The 23,104-nt window shown below is 38.8% G+C and overlaps 1 protein-coding gene across 2 annotated transcripts; it reads left to right on the top strand.

The window, feature by feature from the left end:
* Positions 1–7,551: 7,551 nt before the first annotated feature.
* Positions 7,552–20,876, top strand: TLR3 (toll like receptor 3). 2 transcript variants are annotated; one of them, XM_029226648.1, is made up of 7 exons: positions 7,552–7,603; positions 11,400–11,491; positions 12,706–12,797; positions 13,574–14,025; positions 15,977–16,168; positions 18,346–20,198; positions 20,437–20,876. In XM_029226648.1, exons 4-7 carry the CDS (start codon positions 13,582–13,584, stop codon positions 20,663–20,665), a joined length of 2,718 nt encoding a protein of 905 aa, XP_029082481.1. In that variant the 5' UTR covers positions 7,552–7,603; positions 11,400–11,491; positions 12,706–12,797; positions 13,574–13,581; the 3' UTR covers positions 20,666–20,876. The 2 variants fall into 2 exon arrangements, with proteins under 2 accessions (XP_029082481.1, XP_029082480.1); XM_029226647.1 differs by lacking the exon at positions 7,552–7,603 and having other exon boundaries at positions 11,231–11,491.
* The last annotated feature ends 2,228 nt before the right edge of the window (positions 20,877–23,104 follow it).

The following is a 23,104-nucleotide window of genomic DNA, read 5'->3' as shown; positions in this document are numbered from 1 at the left end:
TTCAGGGCATACAAGTCCACAAGTCCAATATCTTGTAGTAGTTTTTGGGTTCTGGAATCAGCATATTCCTTTTTTACCAATTTTACTCAGTCTCCCTGACTCACTGCTGCCTATTAGTCAGCACACCTCAGATGAAGCCACTCCAGTAGAAGTCTCTAGAATCTGTTCAAATTAAAGTCAACCAGCCTTCCTGTTCGTGCCCCCAGAGACTCCTTCACTGTAGTGGCTTTAGCAATCTCTTCCCGTGCTTCCTGGAATCTCTAGACCACATATGATGGCCAAGAAACTGCCCTTCTTGGCCCCATGCTGTAGGTCATTAGAGCAAAAATTGTTGGCCATGTACCGGGTTCCCCTGTAAATAGGATTTGTCACAGACTCTGAGCCTATGAGCCTCCATACTCAGCTTCCCATTACATGTTGGTTCAGAATCCCACAGGCTCAACTTGGATACCAAGACCTCTTTAATACAGGTTTGGATGGAGCCATACCTGGGCTCTCTGGCATATTCTACCTGCAGGGGAAGTGGCATCACCCCTCCTCTGTCCTTTGCCAGATACCATGGTGTGGAGGAGGCCACCATTCCCCCAGACCCCTTGGTTACTTGGGGAGTCCCTTGGGATTAAATGAGTGAATAGCAATGGGAGTTTTTATATTGTACCGGTGGAACTGCCACCACCATATGGGATGGAGCTCAGTTGAATGTGGGTGCTTTCCATCTCAACCAGGATGTCCCCCCGTAATGGATGGGACCCAAGGGTCAGCACAGTTGGCCAAGATTCAGGCAGTAATCTTAGCAAAGTATACCCTGGTCAGCAAGTGGTTCCATTTGCACATTTTTACAAACTCCTGGGTCACTGCCTAAGTTGTACCTTTCAGAGCAGAGAACTCTTGGCTTCTAGATATCAAAACTATGAGTCAAAGTCACGTCTCTCTCCATATACAAGATCACAGCATAAGGCCTTGCCAGGACACTCCTTACCTCCTTCAGTGCTCCAGACATTACTGATCATAACCAAAGCCCACATTTCACTTCTCAAAACAAAGTGTTGTGCTATAATGCATTCTGTAAAGGGCACTGAACAGAACTTACAGCCTCCTATAGGCCCCTCCTAACAGGTTAAATTAAAAAGACTAATGGACTCCTCAATAACTTCTGTTTAAGTTACAAAATTACAAATAAACCATTAAATAAGTCTCCACCCTTCCCTAGGCCTTAATCTCTCTTAACTCAAAGCCTCTCGGTTGACTCACATTTCACGCTAACTAAAAAACTTTCCCGTCACCCTTTCCTGTATTTAAAGGACGATGTGTCTCTCCTCCAAGTATACAGACTTGTATATGAGGCCCTTTAATAATGTTTCACTCTATTTTTACAGATTTTCTATCCTGCTCCCAGCCCATGTGGGCTGAGGCCAGATCAAGGGTGCATACTCTCCTGGGATCCATTATACCGTAGATTGTTCCCTGGGCCAGGACACCTATCCATCTGATATAAGAGCCACTAGAGCCTAAACTTCCACCACCTAAAACCTTCCTCTATATTCAGGTTGTAAGAGGTAGATCATTAATCTGGCTCTCCCTGTGATCCTCGCTAGAAGATTAAAATTAGTCTTCCAGGGCCAGGCCCTCAATAGAGTGAACTACCCAGAAGGGAGATAGGAAACTCCACTTAGTAAATGAAAATCACTTTCAGAGATAATAATGGAATCAACATCATATCCATAATAATACAAATAGAAACACCCTCTTTGGTAAGAATATTTGCCTGGGGAAATCCACCAGGCAACAGAAGACTGTCGAGTGCAGCTGCACACCATCCGGTTGGCTGTTGGTCTTGTAACAACTGGTCTCAGAGTTTTCATTAGTTTGCGATCTGGAGGCGTAAGCCTTCCAAGTAAGCCCTTGTTTTAACCATACATGATGAATTCTGATGGCCCCTTGCCATCCAGTTTAGCCCAAAGACCTCACTAGCTTGCCCATCACCAACCGAACTGACAACGGAGGCAGAGGGCACCTAGTCTTTGGCTAAATTAGAGCACCTGCCAACACACGAATGCTGAAGCTCCAGCATCAGACAAGGATATTTCAGTTGCCAAACACCTGACACCCTGTTAACCACATGCATCCAAATCAGGCCATTGGATTTAAATCCTATTTGCAGTAAAGTCTCTCATCATCTGTCTGGGCAAAACCTTGGATTATTGGGAGCTTTTAGATTCAGCCACCCTCAATTAGGATAGTAATTGTGCAGTTGCCAGTTGGGTTCTGAAGCTTTGGTCCAGTTACAAAAGATCACCAATACTGGCATCACTTTTGCTAGCTGTGATGCACCCAGAGAGCCCCCTTGATTTAAAAGATATCTACAAGCTCGCAGGCCCAACATTGCCTTCAGATTCTATGAGGGGCTCAACCTTGTTATGATACCATACGGTCACAAAGACATGACCTACATCAACCCAAGTGGGTGTCCATGTGGGAAGGATATCCTGGTCCCACATCCAAGACAGCATTGCCCTGGCCCAGGAACCTGCTGCTAAAAATAACATTGCTCTCCACGACAGATATAACTTCATCCCGGGCTCTCAGATCATTGCCATGGCTAAGGTGCCCACAAATTGGACATGGGACATGGATTGCTTTCTTCCTCTGATACTAGAGATGCTATTACAGTTTCTGAGCTCACTGTCTGCTCACTGCATGATCCTCGTACACACCTTGCTCGCTGCCAAAACCCCTACACTCCCATGCCTAAAGGGAAAACTTATCAAGGTTACTACTAACTGTGCCATTCTAAATATAAATGAAAATTATTAGTCCAACCCTCGACTTCCTGGGGAGAGGCCTCCCACTTTCCAGTGCCTTCTCTTACTCCCTCCCCCAGCTTTCCACCACGACCCCCCACTCTGCATTCTGAACACCCCTTCCCTTTGGTTATAAACAAATACATTAACCTTTACATATACCTTCCTAAATGATTAATTTATACCCTCCAGCAATGTAACTGCCAGACCTCCCACCTTGACCAAAGAAATACACCAAGATATTATTGTCACAAAAATTACAACTCATATTTTAACACACTCTTTAACTCCACCAAGATCTATTTAGAGACTCCAGAAATTTCAGTTCTGTTTTCTTGGCTGATACCGTATAAATGAGGAACTTGGTGATGGGCTGGCCACCAAGACTCTTTGTACTTCTTTTCTTTTTTTTTCTTTTCTTTTTTTTAACATCTTTATTGGAGTATAATTGCTTTACAATGTTGTGTTAGTTGCTGCTGTATAACAAAGTGAATCAGCCATATATATATACATGTATCCCCATATCTCCTCCCTCTTGCGTCTCCCTCCCTCCCACCCTCCCTATCCCACCCCTCTAGGTGGTCACAAAGCACCGAGCTGATCTCCCTGTGCTATGCGGCTGCTTCCCACTAGCTATCTATTTTGGTAGTATAAGTCCATGCCACTCTATCTCTTCATCCCAGCTTATGCTTCCCCCTCCCAGTATCCTCAAGTCCATTCTCTACATCTACATCTTTATTCCTGTCCTGCCCCTAGGTTCTTCGTAACCATTTTTTTCTTTAGATTCCATATATATGTGTTAACATACGGTATTTGTTTTTCTCTTTCTGTCTTACTTCACTCTGTATGACAGACTCTAGGTCCATCCACCTCACTACAAGTAACTCAATTTCGTTTCTTTTTATGGCTGAGTAATATTCCATTGTATATATGTGCCACATCTTCTTTATCCATTCATCTGTCGATGGACACTTAGGTTGCTTCCATGTCCTGGCTATTGTAAATAGAGCTGCAATGAACATTGTGGTACATGACTCTTTTTGAATGATGATTTTCTCAGGGTATATGCCCGGTAGTGGGATTGCTGGGTCATATGGTAGTCCTATTTTTAGTTTTTTAAGGAAACTCCATACTGTTCTCCATAGTGGCTATATCAATTTACATTCCCACCAACAGTGCAAGAGTGTTCCCTTTTCTCCACACCCTCTCCAGCATTTATTGTTTGTAGATTTTCTGACGATGGCCATTCTGACTGGTGTGAGGTGATACCTTATTGTAGTTTTGATTTGCATTTCTCTAATGATTAGTGATGTTGAGCATCCTTTCATGTGTTTGTTGCCACTCTGTATATCTTCTTTGGAGAAATGTCTATTTAGGTCTTCTGCCCATTTTTAGATTGGGTTTTTGTTTTTTTTGATATTGAGCTGCATGAGCTGCTTGTAAATTTTGGAGATTAGTCCTTTGCCAGTTGCTTCATTTGCAAATATTTTCTCCCTTTCTGAGGGTTGTCTTTTCATCTTGTTTATGGTTTCTTTCGTTGTGTAAAAGCTTTGAAGTTTCATTAGGTCCCATTTGTTTATTTTTGTTTCTATTTCCATTTCTCTAGGAGGTGGGTCAAAAAGGATCTTGCTGTGATTTATGCCATAGAGTGTTCTGCCTATGTTTTCCTCTAAGAGTTTTTTTGTGTTTTTTTTTTTTTTTCTGGTACGCGGGCCTCTCACTCTTGTGGCCTCTCCCGTTGTGGAGCACCGGCTCCAGACGCACAGGCTCAGCGGCCATGGCTCATGGGCCTAGCTGCCCCGCGGCATGTGGGATCTTCCTGGACCGGGGCATGAACCCGTGTCCCCTGCATCAGCAGGCGGACTCTCAACCACTGCGCCACCAGGGAAGCCGTCTTCTAAGAGTTTTATAGTGTCTGGCCTTACATTTAGGTCTTTAATCCATTTGGAGTTTATTTTTGTGTATGGTGTTAGGGAGTGTTCTAATTTCATTCTTTTAAATGTAGCTGTCCAGTTTTCCCAGCACCACTTACTGAAGAGGCTGTCTTTTCTCCATTGTATATTCTTGCCTCCTTTATCAAAAATAAGGTGACCATATGTGCGTGGATTTAGCTCTGGGCTTTCTATCCTGTTCCATTGATCTATATTTCTGTTTTTGTGCCAGTACCATATTGTCTTGATTACTGTAGCACTGCAGTATAGTCTGAAGTCCGGGACCCTGATTCCTCCAGCTCTGTTTTCCTTTCTCAAGATTGCTTTGGCTATTCGGGGTCTTTTGTGTTTCCATACAATTTGTGAAATTTTTTGTTCTAGTTCTGTGAAAAATGCCATTGGTAGTTTGATAGGGATTGCATTGAATCTGTAGATTGCTTTGGGTAGTATAGTCATTTTCACAATGTTGATTCTTCCAATCCAAGAACATGGTATATCTCTCCATCTGTTTGTATCACCTTTAATTTCTTTCATCAGTGTATTATAGCTTTATGCATACAGGTCTTTTGTCTCCTTAGGTAGGTTTATTCCTAGGTATTTTATTCTTTTTGTTGCAATGGTGAATGGGAATGTTTCCTTAATTTCTCTTTCAGATTTTTCATCATCAGTGTATAGGAATGCAAGAGATTTCTGTGCATTAATTTTGTATCCTGCTACTTTACCAAATTCATTGATTAGTTCTAGTAGTTTTCTGGTAGAGTCTTTAGGATTCTCTATGTATAGTATCATGTCATCTGCAAACAGTGACAGCTTTTCTTCTTCTTTTCCAATTTGGATTTCTTTTATTTCTTTTTCTTCTCTGATTGCTGTGGGTAAAACTTCCCAAACTATGTTGAATAATAATGGTCAGAGTGGGCAACCTTGTCTTGTTCCTGATCTTAGTGGAAATGGTTTCAGTTGTTCACCATTGAGAATGATGTTGGCTGTGGGTTTGTCATATATGGCCTTTATTATGTTGAGGTAAGTTCCCTCTATGCCTACTGTCTGGAGGGTTTTTATTATAAATGGGTATTGAATTTTGTGGAAAGCTTTTTCTGCATCTATTGAGATGATCATATGGTTTTTCTCCTTCAACTTGTTAACATGGTGTATCACATCAATTGATTTGTGTACATTGAAGAATCCTTGCATTCCTGGGATAAACCCCACTTGATCATTGTGTATGATCCTTTTAATGAGCTGCTGGATTCTGTTCACTAGTATTTTGTTGAGGATTTTTGCATCTATGTTCATCAGTGATATTGGCCTATAGTTTTCTTTCTTTGTGACATCTTTGTCTGGTTTTGGTATCAGGGTGATGGTGGCCTCGTAGAATGAGTTGAGGAGTATTCCTCCCTCTGCTATATTTTGGAAGAGTTTGAGAAGGATAGGTGTTAGCTCTTCTCTAAATGTTTGATAGAATTTGCCTGTGAAGCCATCTGGTCCTGGGCTTTTGTTTTTTGGAAGATTTTTAATCACAGTTTCAATTTCAGTGCTTGTGATTGGTCTGTTTACATTTTCTATTTCTTCCTGGTTCAGTCTTGGAAGGTTGTGCATTTCTAAGAATTTGTCCATTTTTTCCAGGTTGTCCATTTTATTGGCATATAGTTGCTTGTAGTAATCGCTCATGATCCTTTGTATTTCTGCAGTGTCAGTTGTTACCTCTCCTTTTTCATTTCTAATTCTATTGATTTGAGTCTTCTTCCTTTTTTTCTTGATGGGTCTGGCTAATGGTTTATCAATTTTGTTTATCTTCTCAAAGAACCAGCTTTTTGTTTTATTGATCTTTGCTATTGTTTCCTTCATTTCTCTTTCCTTTATTTCTGATCTGATCTTTATGATCTCTTTCCTTCTGCTAACTTTGGGGGGGTTTTGTTCTTCTTTCTCTAATTGCTTTAGGTGTAAGGTTAGGTTGTTTATTTGAGATGTTTCTTGTTTCTTAAGGTGGGCTTGTATTGCTATAAACTTCCCTCTTAGAACTGCTTTTGCTGAATCCCATAGGTTTTGGGTTGTCGTGTTTTCATTGTCATTTGTTTCTAGGTATTTTTTTATTTTCTCTTTGATTTCTTTCTTGTACTTCTCTTCTTCCTTTCTACTCTCATGATAAATTGTTTTCTATTCCGTTTAGGGCAAATTATGCCCAATCTCTAGAAGTCTCCTCTATTATTGTATTTAGGGCCCTCAAATATCCCCCAAAAACTGAACTCAAAACTAATGTCAAGACATCAAGGGGTCAATTGTAATATAGCTTTAAAAAATGCTCTCTTGGCCCAGTTTCGAGGCCCTGGCCAGGGGTCAGTCAGCTCCTCTTCTTAAAGAACTTATTCATTTCCCTGTGGGCCTTTCACACTCCAGGCCACTGTACCACAGGTAATGTAAACAGAAAGAAATGTTACCATTTCTTTTGAAATGGTATTGATGTTAAAGTGTACATTCAACTCTTATATAGGCCTATTTCTAGGTAAAGTAAAGAATAAGATTAACATTTTATACAGGCTGTAAACTCTAGCTTACAGCTTTCTGAATTTCACTAGGTTTATGTACTTTTTCTCCAAATTTTTAGCCTAGTAAACCTCCCCCTCCCCACCTTCCTTCCACTTTTACTTCTCATTTTTTAAGGACCAGTTCTCATATTCTTATTATAAATCATCCCAGATACAGATACAGCTTCCTGTTAGGAGAAAAGCAAGAACATGTTCAAAAGCAACTGCCTATCCTTTTCAACACTGGACACTCTCTTTAATTGTGTTGATTCAAAATTTGCATTATAAAATGGAGATCGACCTGCATGAGCATTAAACTGTCACCAATGACCAGTTTAATCTGATTACAGTAAGTTATTAGTTGCTTTTGTGTGTGTGTGTGTGGTGCGCGGGCCTCTCACTGTTGTGGCCTCTCCCGTTGCGGAGCACAGGCTCCGGACGCGCAGGCTCAGCGGCCATGGCTCACGGGCCCAGCCGCTCCGCGGCATGTGGGATCTTCCCGGACTGGGGCATGAACCCGTGTCCCCTGCATCGGCAGGTGGACTCTCAACCACTGTGCCACCAGGGAGGCTCTATTAGTTGCTTTTGATATTTTGAACTTCTTTGTGTTAAGTGTGATTGTTAATGGCTTTGTTTGACATTTATGACTCCATTCACTGGATGCCCAGTAGGCATCAGTTCATTCAAATTTAATTAGGATATTTAAAGTGTAGGATGATATCATATTGTATATCAACTATACTCTAATTTAAAAGAAAGGGAAAAAAGTAAGAATAACAAGGGCAAATGGTCTGAACAGCAGATTTTGATTTGAAATCAAGCTGCTCCTCACATAGACAGGGGTATCACCACAAGGGTTATTTATTTAATCATGACTCTGTAGAACAATTCCAGGAGGCCAATTTACTCATAATAAATACTGGAAAAATATCCAAATTGAAAGTAAATAAATAAATAGAAAGAAAGTAGGATGCTAGCGAAGTTTGGTCTGGATTTTTATTTTATTCTATTTTGTTTATTTTTTGCCATGCTATGCGGCATGCAGGATCTTAGCTCCCTGACCAGGGATCGAACCCATGCTTCCTGCAGTGGAAGTGTGGAGTGTTAACCACTGGACCTGGAATTTTATTTTTCATATTAATAAATGAATATCAAATTTAAGGCATAGAGTTTGAAGAGACCTTCACCATATCCTGAGACTGTCAGTGAAGGAGAGTCAGACCCATTCACAGGAACCCACCTCCCAGATTTACAAGAGAGAGGAAGATATCACCACTTTTGATCTACCACATAAAATTACAAAAAAATAAAAAATAAGGAAAAGCTCAAGTTAAGCTAGAAGCTCTGTGTGTCAAATGTTGGTTTCTTTTTCAGAGGGGAAGTTCAAGTTCAGTCCTGCTCAGTGGACATGAGTGAGAGTAACAGGAGGGGCACAGTGTTATTTCTTCTCATTAAAGTTCTTGCTGAGTTTGTTGTCTGGTTGACAACGAACTTAATTTAAACCAGCTGAAGCTCAGTGAGCAGAAATGGAAATGACACTGGCAAGAGGAACTGCACCTTTACTTTAGAGAAAGAGTTCACAAAGAAAAAAGAAAAAGAGATGGCTTCTGGAATTTCAGACAGTTCAGAGCAGGACCATGTCCTTTCTGAACGGTGGCTGTGAAGGGAGACGGGTCAGCACAGTTCAAAATGACGGTCTATCTGATGCTCTGAGGGAAATGCAACTGTTTATCTAGGTCCATAATATACTCATCACATTGTAAACCCATGGGAAGTTTTTGTTTGTCTGTTTTGGAATCATAGGTAACATACAGTATTATATTAGTTTCAGGTGTACAACATAGTGATTCGATATTTTTATACATTATGATCACCACAATAAGTCTAGTTACCATCTGTCACCATGCAAACTTGTTCCAAGATTATTGACTATATTCTTTATGCTGTACATTACACACTGGTGACTTATTTATTTTGTAGCTGGAAGTTTGTACTTCTTTATCCGCTTCACCTACTTCATCTGTTCTCCCGCCTTCCCCCGTCTGGCAACCACCAGTTTGTTCTCTGTATCTATGAGTCTGTTTCTGTTTTGTTTGTTTCTTTCTTTCTTTGTTTGTTCTTGTTGTTTCGAGTCCACTTATGGACATATATCATAGTTTTGATTTAATTCTCTTAAAAAGGGAAAAATAAACTTTTTCACTGTAGCACCTACCACCGTAATAGCTAAATAAGTTAATGCATAATTAAGAAATATACACTGGAGAGAAACTGACCTGTGTTGTATTTAGAGCCAACATGAATTGAGGACTATTAATATCTGGATGAGGACTGGTATTATGCCTAAACTGATTATTGCATTATGAGACTACCAATAAAAATTATTTTTTGGAAGCCATTCTTTAGTTCAACCAACATTATGGAAAACCTGATATTTACAAGAAGTCCTAAGGCATAAGAGATGGGTGTGTTGGGTTGTGGGGGGAATGAATTTCATTTATCTGATTATACCTAACACATCACTCCAAAATTTTTTGGTTTAAAACTTGAGTCATTTTTTTGTTTACTCCTCTGGAATTTCAGCAGGACTTGTGGGGACAGCTCATCTCTGCTCCATGGGATATCAGCTGGGGTGACTCAACTGGGATTGGAAAATCCACTCCCAATATGGCTTACTCAATGGCTGTCTTCTGGGTGCTCAGTTGGAGCTATTGGCTAGACCCTCGGTTCTCCTCCGTGTTGCCTTGCACAAGTCTAGGCTGGGCATCTCACCACACAGCGACTGGGTTCTGAGAGGAAGAGGGACAGTCCTAATATGCAAATACTTATCCAGTGTTGGCTTGCTGCATGCTACTAATATCCTGTTGGCCAAAGCTAGTCACGTGGTCAAGTCCAGGGTCAATGTGGAGACCACACAAGGGTCTGAATACTGAAGAGCAGCCTGGTTCATTGGAGCCCAAAGTGACAGCCTACCGTGGAAGACTGGCTGGAGAGTCACACACAAAGAGCACACCCTGTCCTGCCTTCAGGGACTCACAGAGAAGAAACCTTTTGAATAGGAGTAACGTTTTACTGCACGTCCCAGTGGGTAGATGTGGGGGACAGTCGTTTGCCTGCTTATGCCATTATGTCATAGATGAGACGGCAGAATCAGAAAAGGGTAACCACAAGGTGGTCCAGCTAAGGCTGGAGCCCAGGAAAGGGCATTTTGCACCCTGATACCAGCTAACTTCTTGCTCTCAATTCTGCAGTCAAGTCAAGCTAATGACATGTTTCAACTGTTCCAGGCTGTTTCTTACTTGACTTGTATAAAGCATTAAGGCAACTTGCGGTATGTCCTCAGGCAAATCCCTCACCTAGCTCTGTTTTGTTTTCCTCACTTCTCAAACAAGGGAGCTGGATTCAGTGATTTCTACAGTTCCTGCCAATTGTTATATTTTACTGTATAACATTATAGTTATCCTATGATGTTATATCAACAATGAAAACGTGTTACTTTTTTGACAAGCATGTTCCTTACACTAGTTGAAGTCAGTAAAGCTAATTGATAACTAAATAGTGAATCTGAACTTTCTCCAGGCTTATCAATTTGTTCCCTAACAGATTCTGACCATGTAAAGTGGAGCAGCATGTGTTAGGACCGGCTCCTGGCTTTGCCAAGGCCAGCTCTTTCTCTGCTGTGAAACTTGGTCTCTTTGATCAAAAGGTTAATTTCTGCATTATTTGTCTTAAAAGTTGCTAAGAAGATAAAGTGAGATAAGAGAAGTGAAAGTGCTTAGCTTTGATTAGGGACTGAGTTTTTTTTCTGTCCCTCTAACCAATTCTGACAGCCATGAATCAGGCTTTGGTTTAAAAAAAAAAAATAGAGGAATTTGCTCTCAGTTAGATATTCATTAACCTCTAGAGCCCTGCCCACATCAATGGGCAAGGTCTTAATTCTTTCAACTTTCTCTGTTGCTAAATCTGTGACCCTCTTAATAAAACCCAAGGGACTGTACAGAAGAAGAAAAAACAAGACATTTTTAAGAAACAATTTAAAATACCTCTTGCTGAGATTGTGATTTTTTTCCTTTGCCCTTCTTAGAATGTACCAAGGAGAAAAGGAGGTTTGTTTTTTTTTTTTTTTAAACTTTAGTTTCACTTTCCAGATTGCAGCAAACTTCCTCACTTCCCAGATGAAAACAACTGGATTTGGACTAATGAAAAAAGGAACGGTCAGCTGCCGTCAGAGTAAGTGAAGGTGTGTATTTTAAATTCTTCCTGGGATAGGATCTCTCATGTTGGGTACAGCTAGAATGCTTGTTGGCTTTAGCATTCTTTGATCTTTCTTGGGTCTGGTGCTTGAGATCGAGTCAGAATCATTCAACATGGAGAGTAGAAAAAGAGGAGAGAATATAGGTGTGAGGAGACTTGTATCACAACTCAGAAGACAAGGAACAGCAACAGTTTCTCATTAACATGATAAAACGTTTTATGCAGTATTTTTTTTTTCCTTTGTAGTGTTCTGTAACTGGGAAAGCACATTAGGGAAGCGATGGAAATCATTCGGCAACAGCCTTTTTTTAAAAATCACATCTTTGTCTTAAGGATGCAGAGCCCTGTGAGCTTTAAAGAGCTTATCTCCTTCTCTTAGTTTTCTTGGCTGGAGAGGAGTCAGGGGCTGGCATTTTATAACGGGCTTGACAAGGAGAAAACACTCCAGGTATTCCTAGGAGTAAGAAAATGGCTTTCTCTGGCCTCGTAAAGGAAAACGGAAGAAGATGAGACATGGAAAGATCTTCAGATGTGTAGGAAGGTCAGAAATGAGCAAATATGGGCTGGTCGGCCTCGGGCGGTACTAGTTTCAGGAACTTGGCTCCCAACTTTACAGTAGGATTATGTGTTAGTGTGTGTCTGCAGGTAGATGCGCCTGCATAAATTTAGGGGAAAAAATATTGTGAATTTACAAACCAAACTGTACAAGCCAAACTGCAAATAACGATTAAGCACCCTGGCGGCAGACGCCAGGTCCCAAACATGATGCAATATTGTCTTTTACTTGGACAAAGAAATGTGTAGTCCTAGGTTTTCCAAAATTGCAAGGCCCAGTGAATCTACTTTTCATCTCTTTTTAACTTCCTTTGTTTCTGTTACGTCTCATGAAACATCAACTCTTCACTCTAATTTCATTCTCTCGCTTTTTTTCTTTTTACTGTAGCACATTCTAGAATAACTTTTTCATGCAGATTCCCTACTTACAAACTTACTGAGTCTATGCACATCTCAAAACGCTTCTTCCCCTTATCTTTAATTGTTCAGCGTCATATGAAATTTGGGGTTCAAAATTATTCCCCCTGCACGTTTTGAAAGCTTAGCACTATTGTTTTCTAGTGGCTTATGTTGCTGATGAAAAGTTTTGTGGCCATCAGGATCTCTTTCCTCTGGAAGTAATTGATCATATGTTCTCCTTAAAAGGTTTTAGGATTTTTCTGGTGGATGATCACAATTCTGACGTTTCAGAAGAGTCTGTGTCTTTTTCCTTTTTCACTCATCCTGCCTGACATTTGGTGAGTCTCTTCCATCAGGTGAAGTGTATCTTCATATCTGGGAATGTCTTTCAGTCCTTACATGTTTTGTAAATGGCTTAATCCTTCTCAGTAATTCTTATCTCTAGCTACAGCCCTTCCAGAAGAGTTAAATGTCATCTAGGCAAAGGAGGGGAATATATTTCGGGGACTATGCCTGTGAGTTGGTAAATAGAGGTAGTGCCCTTATGGCACTGGAAAGAGTTTTCAGAATAGGCTTTAGAACTATAAAGAACAATAGATTAACAATAGGTTGTAACAATAGATTGTTACAGTCTAATTGTAACAATAGATTAAATGAAATTTTAAAATAACTAAGGAAAAACGTGAAGAGGATGAGGAAATAGTATAATTAAGTTCCTCATCTTTTCGGTAGGAAGAATCTACTTAAGGTCCAGAAATGAAGAAGTAGAAACACAAGCATATTATTTAGGTTTGTGGAAGTGACCATGAGAATTAAAAGCAGAAACAGTCAAGAGGTTTACCTTGGAACGTTGCAGCTGGGGTGGAGGTGAAAAGCGAGGAGCGAGTTTGTTTTTTGATCCTTTTTTGTGCTGATTGAATTATTTCCATTTGATGTATTACTTGTATAATACGTACTTGTATATCATAACTGTTACGAGTAATGAGATCACATTTGTTACATATATTACATATATAGTCACATTTGTTACATATATTGCAAGTAATAAACCAATGTATATGGGAGCGCATGTTATTAATGCTGCCCATTGCTTTTGCTGTTTTTCTTTTATAAGGCAGAATCATGAGCAGGGATTTGTTTTATCGTATCTACTCCTTTTGGGGACTGTTGCCCTTCTGGATACTGTGTACATCTTCTACCAACAAATGTACTGTTAGACATGAAATAGCTGACTGCAGTCATCTGAAGTTGACTCAAATACCTGATGACCTCCCAACAAACATAACAGTGTTGAATGTTACCCATAATCAACTCAGAAGATTACCACCTGCCAATTTTACAAGATACAGCCAACTTACTATCTTGGATGGAGGATTTAACTCCATCTCAAAGCTGGAGCCAGAACTGTGCCAAAGTCTCCCTTTGTTGGAAATTTTGAACCTCCAACACAATGAGCTATCTCAGCTTTCTGATAAAACCTTTATCTTCTGCATGAATTTGACTGAACTCCATCTAATGTCCAACTCAATCCAGAAAATTCAAAGTAATCCCTTTAAAAGCCTGAAGGTAAGATGGAAATGAATATTTCCATGTAAGAAATGAAAACTATGTTATTGAATATTGTTTTCAAGTCATTTGTGCATCTTTAGACTTCATGTCTAAATATCAAGGTGAAGAATAAGAAATCTGATCTACCCAAATGGGTAGGAGGGCTCCACACACAAATATGGCCATTATGATTGGAAATATTTTCAAGAGAGCAAATACTGTAATGTTAAAGAACTCTCCTCTCTTGCATCCTTCCACTAGAAATAGAACTTAGATTCAAGAGGTAGAGACCAGAGAAGAATCAGAATATCCCATGAAGAATGGCAAATAAACTCTCCACACTGCTGATTTAGTACCTGCAATAATGAAAACATATGTCGAGTCCAAATTCTAATTTAAATAAAATTAACAATTTGAGGCATGATAAAGCCAACTGTTCAGCTAAAAATTACATACTTTTGATTTAAGAAATCTTCTACAGTATTGCTTTTCAGTAGCTACCACCTTTTTCTTGTCAGTACTTTGCTTGAATTTAAATCTGTGAAAAAATATGCTAGTGTCTTTAAATCTGAGGCAATTATTAAGTGCTTTTCTTATATCAAAGCTATTTTCAGAACTCTGTTTTCTTCATTTTGTGGGCTTATAAAAAACTGAGCATTCCTCGACCTCAAATACCAAGAATAATATATAAATTTAAATATTCTTAGAGACATTTATAAAATGATTTGCTTGCTAGCTAGGGATTTGAAATTCTTTCTTGTGCCCTCTTAGATTCTGATGTAGATGAAATGATGTCTTTGGGCACAAAGACCTCAAAATCCGGTTAATTGCCGGCAAAATGTTATTCTTATTTTTAAAACATAAACAGAAGTCTTAAGCTCTTTGATAGACATTACATAAGATATTGCCCTAACATATATCAGTTTTTCCTTACATTTTACCTGAGTGGAAGTTTACATGTTCAAAGGTAGCACAAAGTGACAAAACATCCTACAGCACAGACAAAACAAAATAATAATATTCTGTACTAGTCATGATGCAAAATTTACATAACTACCGATCTTTCTCAACATGAAAATCTTTTTTTTTTTTTTTGCCGTACGAGGGCCTCTCACTGTTGTGGCCTCTCCCGTTGTGGAGCACAGGCTCTGGACACGCAGGCTCAGTGGCCATGGCTCACGGGCCCAGCCACTCCGTGGCATGTGGGATCTTCCCGGACCGGGGCACGAACCCATGTCCCCTGCATCGGCAGGCGGACTCTCAACCACTGTGCCACCAGGGAAGCCCCTGAAAATCTTTTAAAAATTTCATGAACAGCAACATTCTCCTCATGCTTCTTAAGAAAATATTTCTTCATCATTTTTTTTGTTGTTTAGTTTCAAGGTTGATGCATGACACTATGTTTGATAAGCCACATGAATATTTCTTACATCATAAAGAAATGCTTATTATAAATAAATAAGTAAATAAAAATGCTTATTATGAATATTCCTTACATCACGAATAAATAAGCTGAAGTCATTTTATTTTGGTAAGAGAAATAAAGTGATTCTTTGAATTAAGAAATTAGTCTTTGGGGCTTCCCTGGTGGCGCAGTGGTTGAGAGTCCGCTTGCCGATGCAGGGGACACGGGTTCGTGCCCCGGTCCGGGAAGATCCCACATGCCGGGGAGCGGCTGGGCTCGTGAGCCATGGCCACTGAGCCTGCGCATCCGGAGCCTGTGCCCCACAACGGGAGAGGCCACAACAGTGAGAGGCCCGCGTACTGCAAAAAAAAAAGAAATTAGTCTTTGTAGCAATGGTATTTTCAATCACAACCAAGATTTTTTATTACTCCTACCGTCAGTTTTCTATAGAATAATAAAGATGTGACATTTTGCTGTCCAGTTATTTCTAAGATTCATGTACATTTAAAAGAACTATTTTTTCATGGCAAGACTGTAACTTATATACATATTTTTTCCCCTCAGAATTTAATCAAATTAGACCTAGCTCATAATGGTTTATCATCTACTAAATTAGGAACTCAGCTGCAACTGGAAAATCTCCAAGAGCTTCTACTATCAAATAATAAAATTTCTGCACTAAGACGTGAAGAACTTGATTTCCTTGGCAACTCTTCTTTAAAAAGATTAGAGTTGTCATCAAATCAAATAAAAGAGGTAAGATAAAAAATTTTGTGTTGTACTTTTAAGTGTGGGCAGTCCCTGATTGTGTCACGTGGGTAAGAATCTAAAGGTAGAGATGGAGAAAGAGGTGATAACCTTTGTCACGTCTTCTAGAAATCCTTCACACTTACTGCTTAGGGCCATTCATGTCATCCTTGCAAGAAAGGGAGTTTGGTAGCAATTTGGAGCTGGAGTTCTGCTGTCAAACAGAAGTGGGTTATAAAATCCTTGCTCCATTACAGACCAGGACTTTGGCCTTGGGGAACTTAACCTCTCTGGGTCTAGTTTCCTTGCCTGTAAAGTGGAAATAATACTATCTCTTGTGCAAAATCCCTGGAAGAATTAAAATAGTATGATGGTTAAGAGCACAGGCTTTAGAGTTGGGTTAGCTGACTCCCTATGTGGCCTTTGTCTGTTAATAATTGTACAATTGGGCAAATTATTCAAGTTCTCTCTGCTCCAGTTCTCTAGTTTTAAAATTAGTATAATAATAACACTTCCCCATAGGCTTATGTGGCAAAGAATTTAGCACAGTGCCTGGCATTATAGGTAATGCTCGATAAACAATAACTAGCATTATATTTTTACAAGCACCTTCCTATATAATGGAGTAAACCTAACCTTCTCTTTTTGGGTCTGTGATCTTCCATTTATTCATTAGTTTTGCATACAGGTGTGTCTTTATTTTATTCCTTTACAAGCCAAGAATAAGAATATTGGGAATTCTAAACAAAATCAGATTTTTAAAGGTATATTAATTTTCAGATTAAAAAATAGACTGTGAATGAAATTATCCTGAAATAATAATTAAATATTTTATGCAAGCTACTCAGGTTCATTTTTGAACAGCATTTTTTTTGTTGTTTAGAACATTTATTTTAGAAATATATAAATAAATGTAAAATATATAAGTAATGAGGAGAAAAATAAAAACTATCCAAAAGCTCATAGTCTCAGGACAACCAATGTTAACATTTGGGTATGTTTGTCTCCAGCTTTTCTCCGTGTAATAAAAGAAAAAACAACAGCAACTGAAATTCATAGAGTACTTAACTGTGTGGCCAACACTGTGACAAGTTCTTTTTTAATACAATTTTGTCTAGTCCTGTAACCAACTTATGCTTATCATCGTTTTACACAAGAGTAAATTGAGATGAAGAAAGATTAAGGAACCTGTCCACAGCCTCACAGGTGATGGACTGGTGACAGAGCTGGGTTTCGGGCAGTGTTAGACCAGGGCCCCACGCTCTTAGCAGCCGTGCTGTGCTGCCTCTCTGAGAATGATGGTGTGTCCTGCCTTTTAAAAGTAATAACATGAATATCCTCCATGTCATTAAGAATTATTCACAAGCTTAATTTTAGTGACTGCAAAATAATCCTATCCTATAGATGTACCATAATTAATCTAATCATTTCCTGCTTTGTATATTGACTCACTTTCTTCCACATTTCTCTCATGTCATCCATTGGTCCTAACATCTCACAAGTGACACAGTAGAAATCAGAGCCTCTTTGCCCTCCCAGGAGACTTGACCTCTATCCTCTTTGGATCCCCTCCCTCCTGCCTCTTGCTCTCTTGCTCCAGCGCTGAGTCTCATAGCAGCCAAGTCTTCTAGTGAGGGACTGGGGGGCAGAGCGGAAGGGAGCTGGAAACACGGTAATGAAATAGCCAGGAGAAAACCTTGGTGGGAAGACAGAGAGGATCGCTGGAGCTCAGAGTCATAGAAAGGAAAGTGCATGTCAATGTTTCATAGTAAAATCCACCCATTCGTCCCAGAATGTTTACTGAGAGCAGTGGTCACGAAGAGGGAAACGGGATCTGCCCCAGAGGTGACTTTACAAATAGTTTATTAATTACAGTAATACTCAGTGTGATGAAGTAAAAGTACCAGGAGACTTAACTCAGCCTGGGAGATCAGGGAAGACCCTCTGAAGAAGTGGCATCTAAGCTGATACATGGATGCTGAGTTACCAGTGACCAGGGGAGGCAAGGGCTGGAGCAGGAGGTGGGTGATGGTACAGAGGAAGGAGCTGGGAGACAGAGGGATGGAGAGAAAACCCGGAGAAGGCGGTGAAAGAGGAAAGGGGATTGAGTAGAGAATATGCCTGCTTTTCAAGGGTCATACAGACTCGTGTTTTGGTTATTAACCTCTTTTTCCGTCCCACTCTAGTTCTCTCCAGGGTGTTTTCATGCAATTGGAAAATTATTTGGCTTCTCTCTGAACAATGCCAAACTGAGCCCCAGTCTCATAGAAGAGCTCTGCTTGGAATTATCAAACACAAGCATTCAGAATCTGTCCCTGAGCAACAACCAGCTGTACACAACCAGCAACACGACTTTTGTTGGGCTGAAGCAGACAAATCTCACAATGCTCGATCTTTCCCATAACAGCTTAAGTGTGATTGGTAATGATTCCTTTGCTTGGCTTCCACATCTAGAATATCTCTTTTTGGAGTATAATAATATACAACATCTGTCTTCTCGCTCTTTTTATGGGCTTTCCAATGTGAGATACCTGAATTTGAGACGATCTTTTACTAAACAAAGCATTTCCCTGGCTTCACTTCCCAAGATTGATGATTTTTCCTTTCAGTGGCTAAAATTTTTGGAGTATCTCAATATGGAAGATAACACCTTTCCAGGCATAAAAAGCAATACTTTCACGGGATTGACAAGGCTGAGATGTTTAAGTCTATCCAACTCCTTCTCAAGTTTGCGAACTTTAACAAATGAAACGTTTTTATCACTTGCTGGTTCTCCTCTGCTCATACTCAACCTAACCAAAAATAAAATCTCAAAAATAGAGAGTGGTGCTTTTTCTTGGTTGGGCCACCTAAATGTACTTGACCTTGGCCTTAATGAAATTGGGCAAGAACTCACAGGCCAGGAATGGAGAGGTCTAGAAAATATTGTTGAAATCTACCTTTCCTACAACAAATACCTAGAGCTGACTAGCAACTCTTTTGCCTTGGTTCCAAGCCTTCAACGACTGATGCTCCGAAGGGTGGCCCTTAAAAATGTGAATAGCTCCCCTTCACCTTTTCACCCTCTTCCTAACCTGACCATTCTGGATCTAAGCAACAACAACATAGCCAACATAAATGATGAACTGTTGAAGGGTCTTGAGAAACTAGAAATTCTGGATTTGCAGCATAACAACTTAGCTCGCCTCTGGAAGCATGCAAACCCTGGCGGTCCTATTCATTTTCTGAAGGGTCTTTCTCACCTCCACATCCTTAACTTAGAGTCTAATGGCTTTGATGAGGTCCCAGCAGAAGTCTTCAAGGACTTACGTGAATTGAAGAGCATCGATTTAGGATTGAATAATTTAAATATCCTTTCGCCATCTGTCTTTGATAATCAAGTGTCGCTAAAGTCATTAAGCCTTCAGAAGAATCTCATAACATCTGTTGAAAAGAACGTTTTTGGGCCAGCATTCAAGAACCTGAGTAATTTAGATATGAGCTTTAATCCATTCGATTGTACATGTGAAAGCATTGCCTGGTTTGTTACTTGGATTAATAATACCCATACCAACATCTCTGAACTATCAAGCCGTTACCTCTGCAACACTCCACCTCAATATCATGGTTTCCCAGTGATGCTTTTTGATATATCACCCTGCAAAGACAGTGCCCCATTTGAACTCCTTTTCATGATAAATACCAGTATCCTATTGATTTTTATCCTTCTTGTACTCCTCATCCATTTTGAAGGCTGGAAGATATCTTTTTATTGGAATGTTTCAGTGCATCGAGTTCTTGGTTTCAAAGAAATAGACAGACAGCCAGAACAGTTTGAATATGCGGCATATATAATTCATGCCTGTAAGGATAGGGATTGGGTCTGGGAACACTTCTCCCCAATGGAAGAAGAAGATCATACACTCAGATTTTGTCTGGAAGAAAGGGATTTTGAGGCAGGTGTCCTTGAACTTGAAGCAATTGTTAATAGCATCAGAAGGAGCAGAAAAATTATTTTTGTTATAACACAGAATCTACTGAAAGATCCATTATGCAAAAGGTAGGTGAACACTCTGCAATCTGAAGTGTATTCTCATTTTTAAATTGAGCTTTTAAATATTACTAACATTATTACTCACAACTCAGAGTATTTTAAAAATAAAATTAAGAAGAAACGTAACCTGATTTTTAGTGACAGATTAAAGTTAATTACAAGGGAAATGTTAATTTTAGAGCTTTGGGCTGTTAAAAACTGTATATTGATATATACCTTAATTCAGTTATTTTTTTTAACTTAGATTCAAGGTGCACCACGCAGTTCAGCAAGCTATTGAACAAAGTCTGGATTCCATTATATTGATCTTTCTTGAGGATATTCCGGATTATAAACTGAATCATGCGCTCTGTTTGCGAAGAGGAATGTTTAAATCTCACTGCATCTTGAACTGGCCGGTTCAGAAAGAACGGTTAAATGCCTTTCATCATAAATTGCAAGTAGCACTTGGTTCCAGAAATTCAGTACATTAAATTTATTTAAAGACTAAATTAAAGGAGTAACTTTCCTAATTTAAAAAAGGCCCATGGTAAACTTACATTTTACTTGACAAGAATGTAAATCTGTTCATTCATATTTATAAATAAGAATACCACAAGTATCTCTCTTCTATGGAGATATATCTCCCTATTTCAGGCCCTTCATTACCAATTGAGTTAATTTTACCCAAAATGAACAGGTAAGAATATCCTTTACTAATGAATACACAGTTGGGTTACTGAGGCCTATCAAAACAAAGTTTTAAAGTATTCCTCATTTAAAGAAAAGTTAGAGGTATATGAGTGTTTGTGATAATTATATTTGGGTTTTTTTTTCTGGATGCACTCAGAATAAAATATAACTTTTATGGGTACAATGCTGCTTCAACTGTGAAAGAATAAAATATACAGCCATATTTTTAAAAGCTGAATTACAGCAATTTTTCAACTGAAAAGCTTTGTATTTTAGTGGCACCTGTCACAGTGTTGATTTTGTTAAATACCATTTCAATATACATACTCAGGACAGAAAACGTTTGCACTTCATTTCGATTACTTAATAAATAAATATTTTAATAAATACTTATGTTTCCTGATATTTGGAATTCTGCTATATGAGGCATCAGAAGACACTGTTCTTTTACTTAGAAGTATTGCAGGAAGGCTTATTTCCTAAAGGTTAATTAGTAGATTGGCTTTGTGGAAACAAAATACTGTCTTCCCCTGGTCACAGACTCAGGACATGGCCCTAGCCAAATCACGTGGTTCCACTGGGATTTTTTTCGACTGCTTGATCTTGATAATTACAGTGCTAAACAAAATCTTAACTATTCCCAAATCATTACTGATGATGATCCTGGTATAATACATTCCCATAGAGTATATTATTATACCATAAAAAAGTATGCTGTGTGTAAATTAGTCCTTATGATTATTTTAAGTTTTATTTTTTTACAATAAAAAGAGTCTGATTATTGGAAATAGACATGAATAGCTTTTTAAAACCTTTATAGTTCTGGTATTCAAATATAAAGGAGAGTTGAAATGATCATGTTGAGATAATTTCTATACTTGAAGCACGCATTTGTCTGCTGAATTTAGGGAGCATTTGAGATGTCACACTTTGGAACTTTGATTTAAATAATTCCGTATTCTCAAGGCTAAGTTCACATAATCCTAAAAAAACGTAATACCCGCTCTACGGCTGGTTCTGAAGGACTCTACAACAACATAAATATACGGAGAACTCATTTTCAGTCTCTTATTATACACCACCCTCACATTTGAGACATGTGTTTTATAGTTTTTTTGGTTAAGATTTGTTTTCTAACTGTGAAATAATCCTGTTTTATTTTGGCATCATAAAATAAAAATCACAACTAGTTTTTTCTTGATGCACTTTGTATGTTATCTATCAATATTCTCAACCTCACTGAAATATTTCTAAATCTATTATTATTATTATGAATTTATCAATATATTGTCGGTTCGTGGAAAGCAGAGCAGGAAGTAATTTTGCTTTCTTTCTCTGGTTTATTTGTTTATGAGGTAGTTGATTACATGTGCACAATTTAAATTGAGCTCAAATGTCATTTTTTTAGAAGTTGCTTAATATTTATGAGGTTAGGCTATACAAGGGGTGGCCTGTTTACCTGAATATAATTAAAACTAGTAAAAGGCATAAGCCTTGACTTGTGTTTGACCCACACAGGAAGCAGCATCCTAAACTCTGCAGGCTATCCTCTCTAATTGTTCTCAGGAGAGGTCCATCTCCCTTGGGTTCAAGACAAAGGGAGTGCAGAAAATGATGTTTATCTGACCTATTTGATTTACACACGTGAACTGACTTGTCTGAATTCTCTCAGGATGTCATCATGTAATTGGTTCACCCCAACTCCTTCTCGTTTTCACTTTTAAAACAAAATCCAGCTGAATCAACAACATGGAGTTTGAAATAAATCTAGGAATTTAGATTTTACCTAAAAATGACACCTTTTAGGCTGTAATAAGAAGTAGATGCAATCAATCTGTTAGTGAGTAGGGGGGTTTTCAATGCCATTTATTTAACAATGTTTACTTTTCCCAATGTCTACCTTAGATTATTTGTAGAAGGGTCTCAGTAGTAAGTGATGGTGATCATGAGAAAATGTAAAGATGTTCCAACTCAAGAGCTCAAAATACATTTCTTACGATCTATAGAGACAGTGGGCATCAGAGATCTTTTGGGGGTGATGAAAATGTTATAAAATTGGATTATGGTAATGATTTCACAACTATGTAAATTTACTAAAAATCGTTGAATCATACACTTAAAACAGGTGAATTTTTGGTACAAAATTATATATTAATTATATATTAATAAAGCTGTCAAAAAATTGTATTCATTGAGGAGCTAGCTACATGTGCCTAGCCTTGTGCTAACTAAGCAGTACG

Source organism: Monodon monoceros, unplaced genomic scaffold, assembly GCF_005190385.1.
Source record: "Monodon monoceros isolate NGI ecotype Baffin Bay Population unplaced genomic scaffold, NGI_Narwhal_1 Super_Scaffold_17, whole genome shotgun sequence".
NCBI classification, from domain to species: domain Eukaryota; kingdom Metazoa; phylum Chordata; class Mammalia; order Artiodactyla; family Monodontidae; genus Monodon; species Monodon monoceros.
This window is presented reverse-complemented; position numbering and strand designations above follow the sequence as displayed.

Excerpts from the sequence above, each read along its gene's own strand:
- TLR3 (XM_029226648.1), top strand. The coding sequence starts at position 13,582 with ATGAGCAGGGATTTGTTTTATCGTATCTACTCCTTTTGGGGACTGTTG. Across the intron at positions 14,026-15,976 it reads ATCCCTTTAAAAGCCTGAAG|AATTTAATCAAATTAGACCT; the intron begins GTAAGATGGAAA and ends TTTTCCCCTCAG. Across the intron at positions 20,199-20,436 it reads AAAGATCCATTATGCAAAAG|ATTCAAGGTGCACCACGCAG; the intron begins GTAGGTGAACAC and ends TTTTTAACTTAG.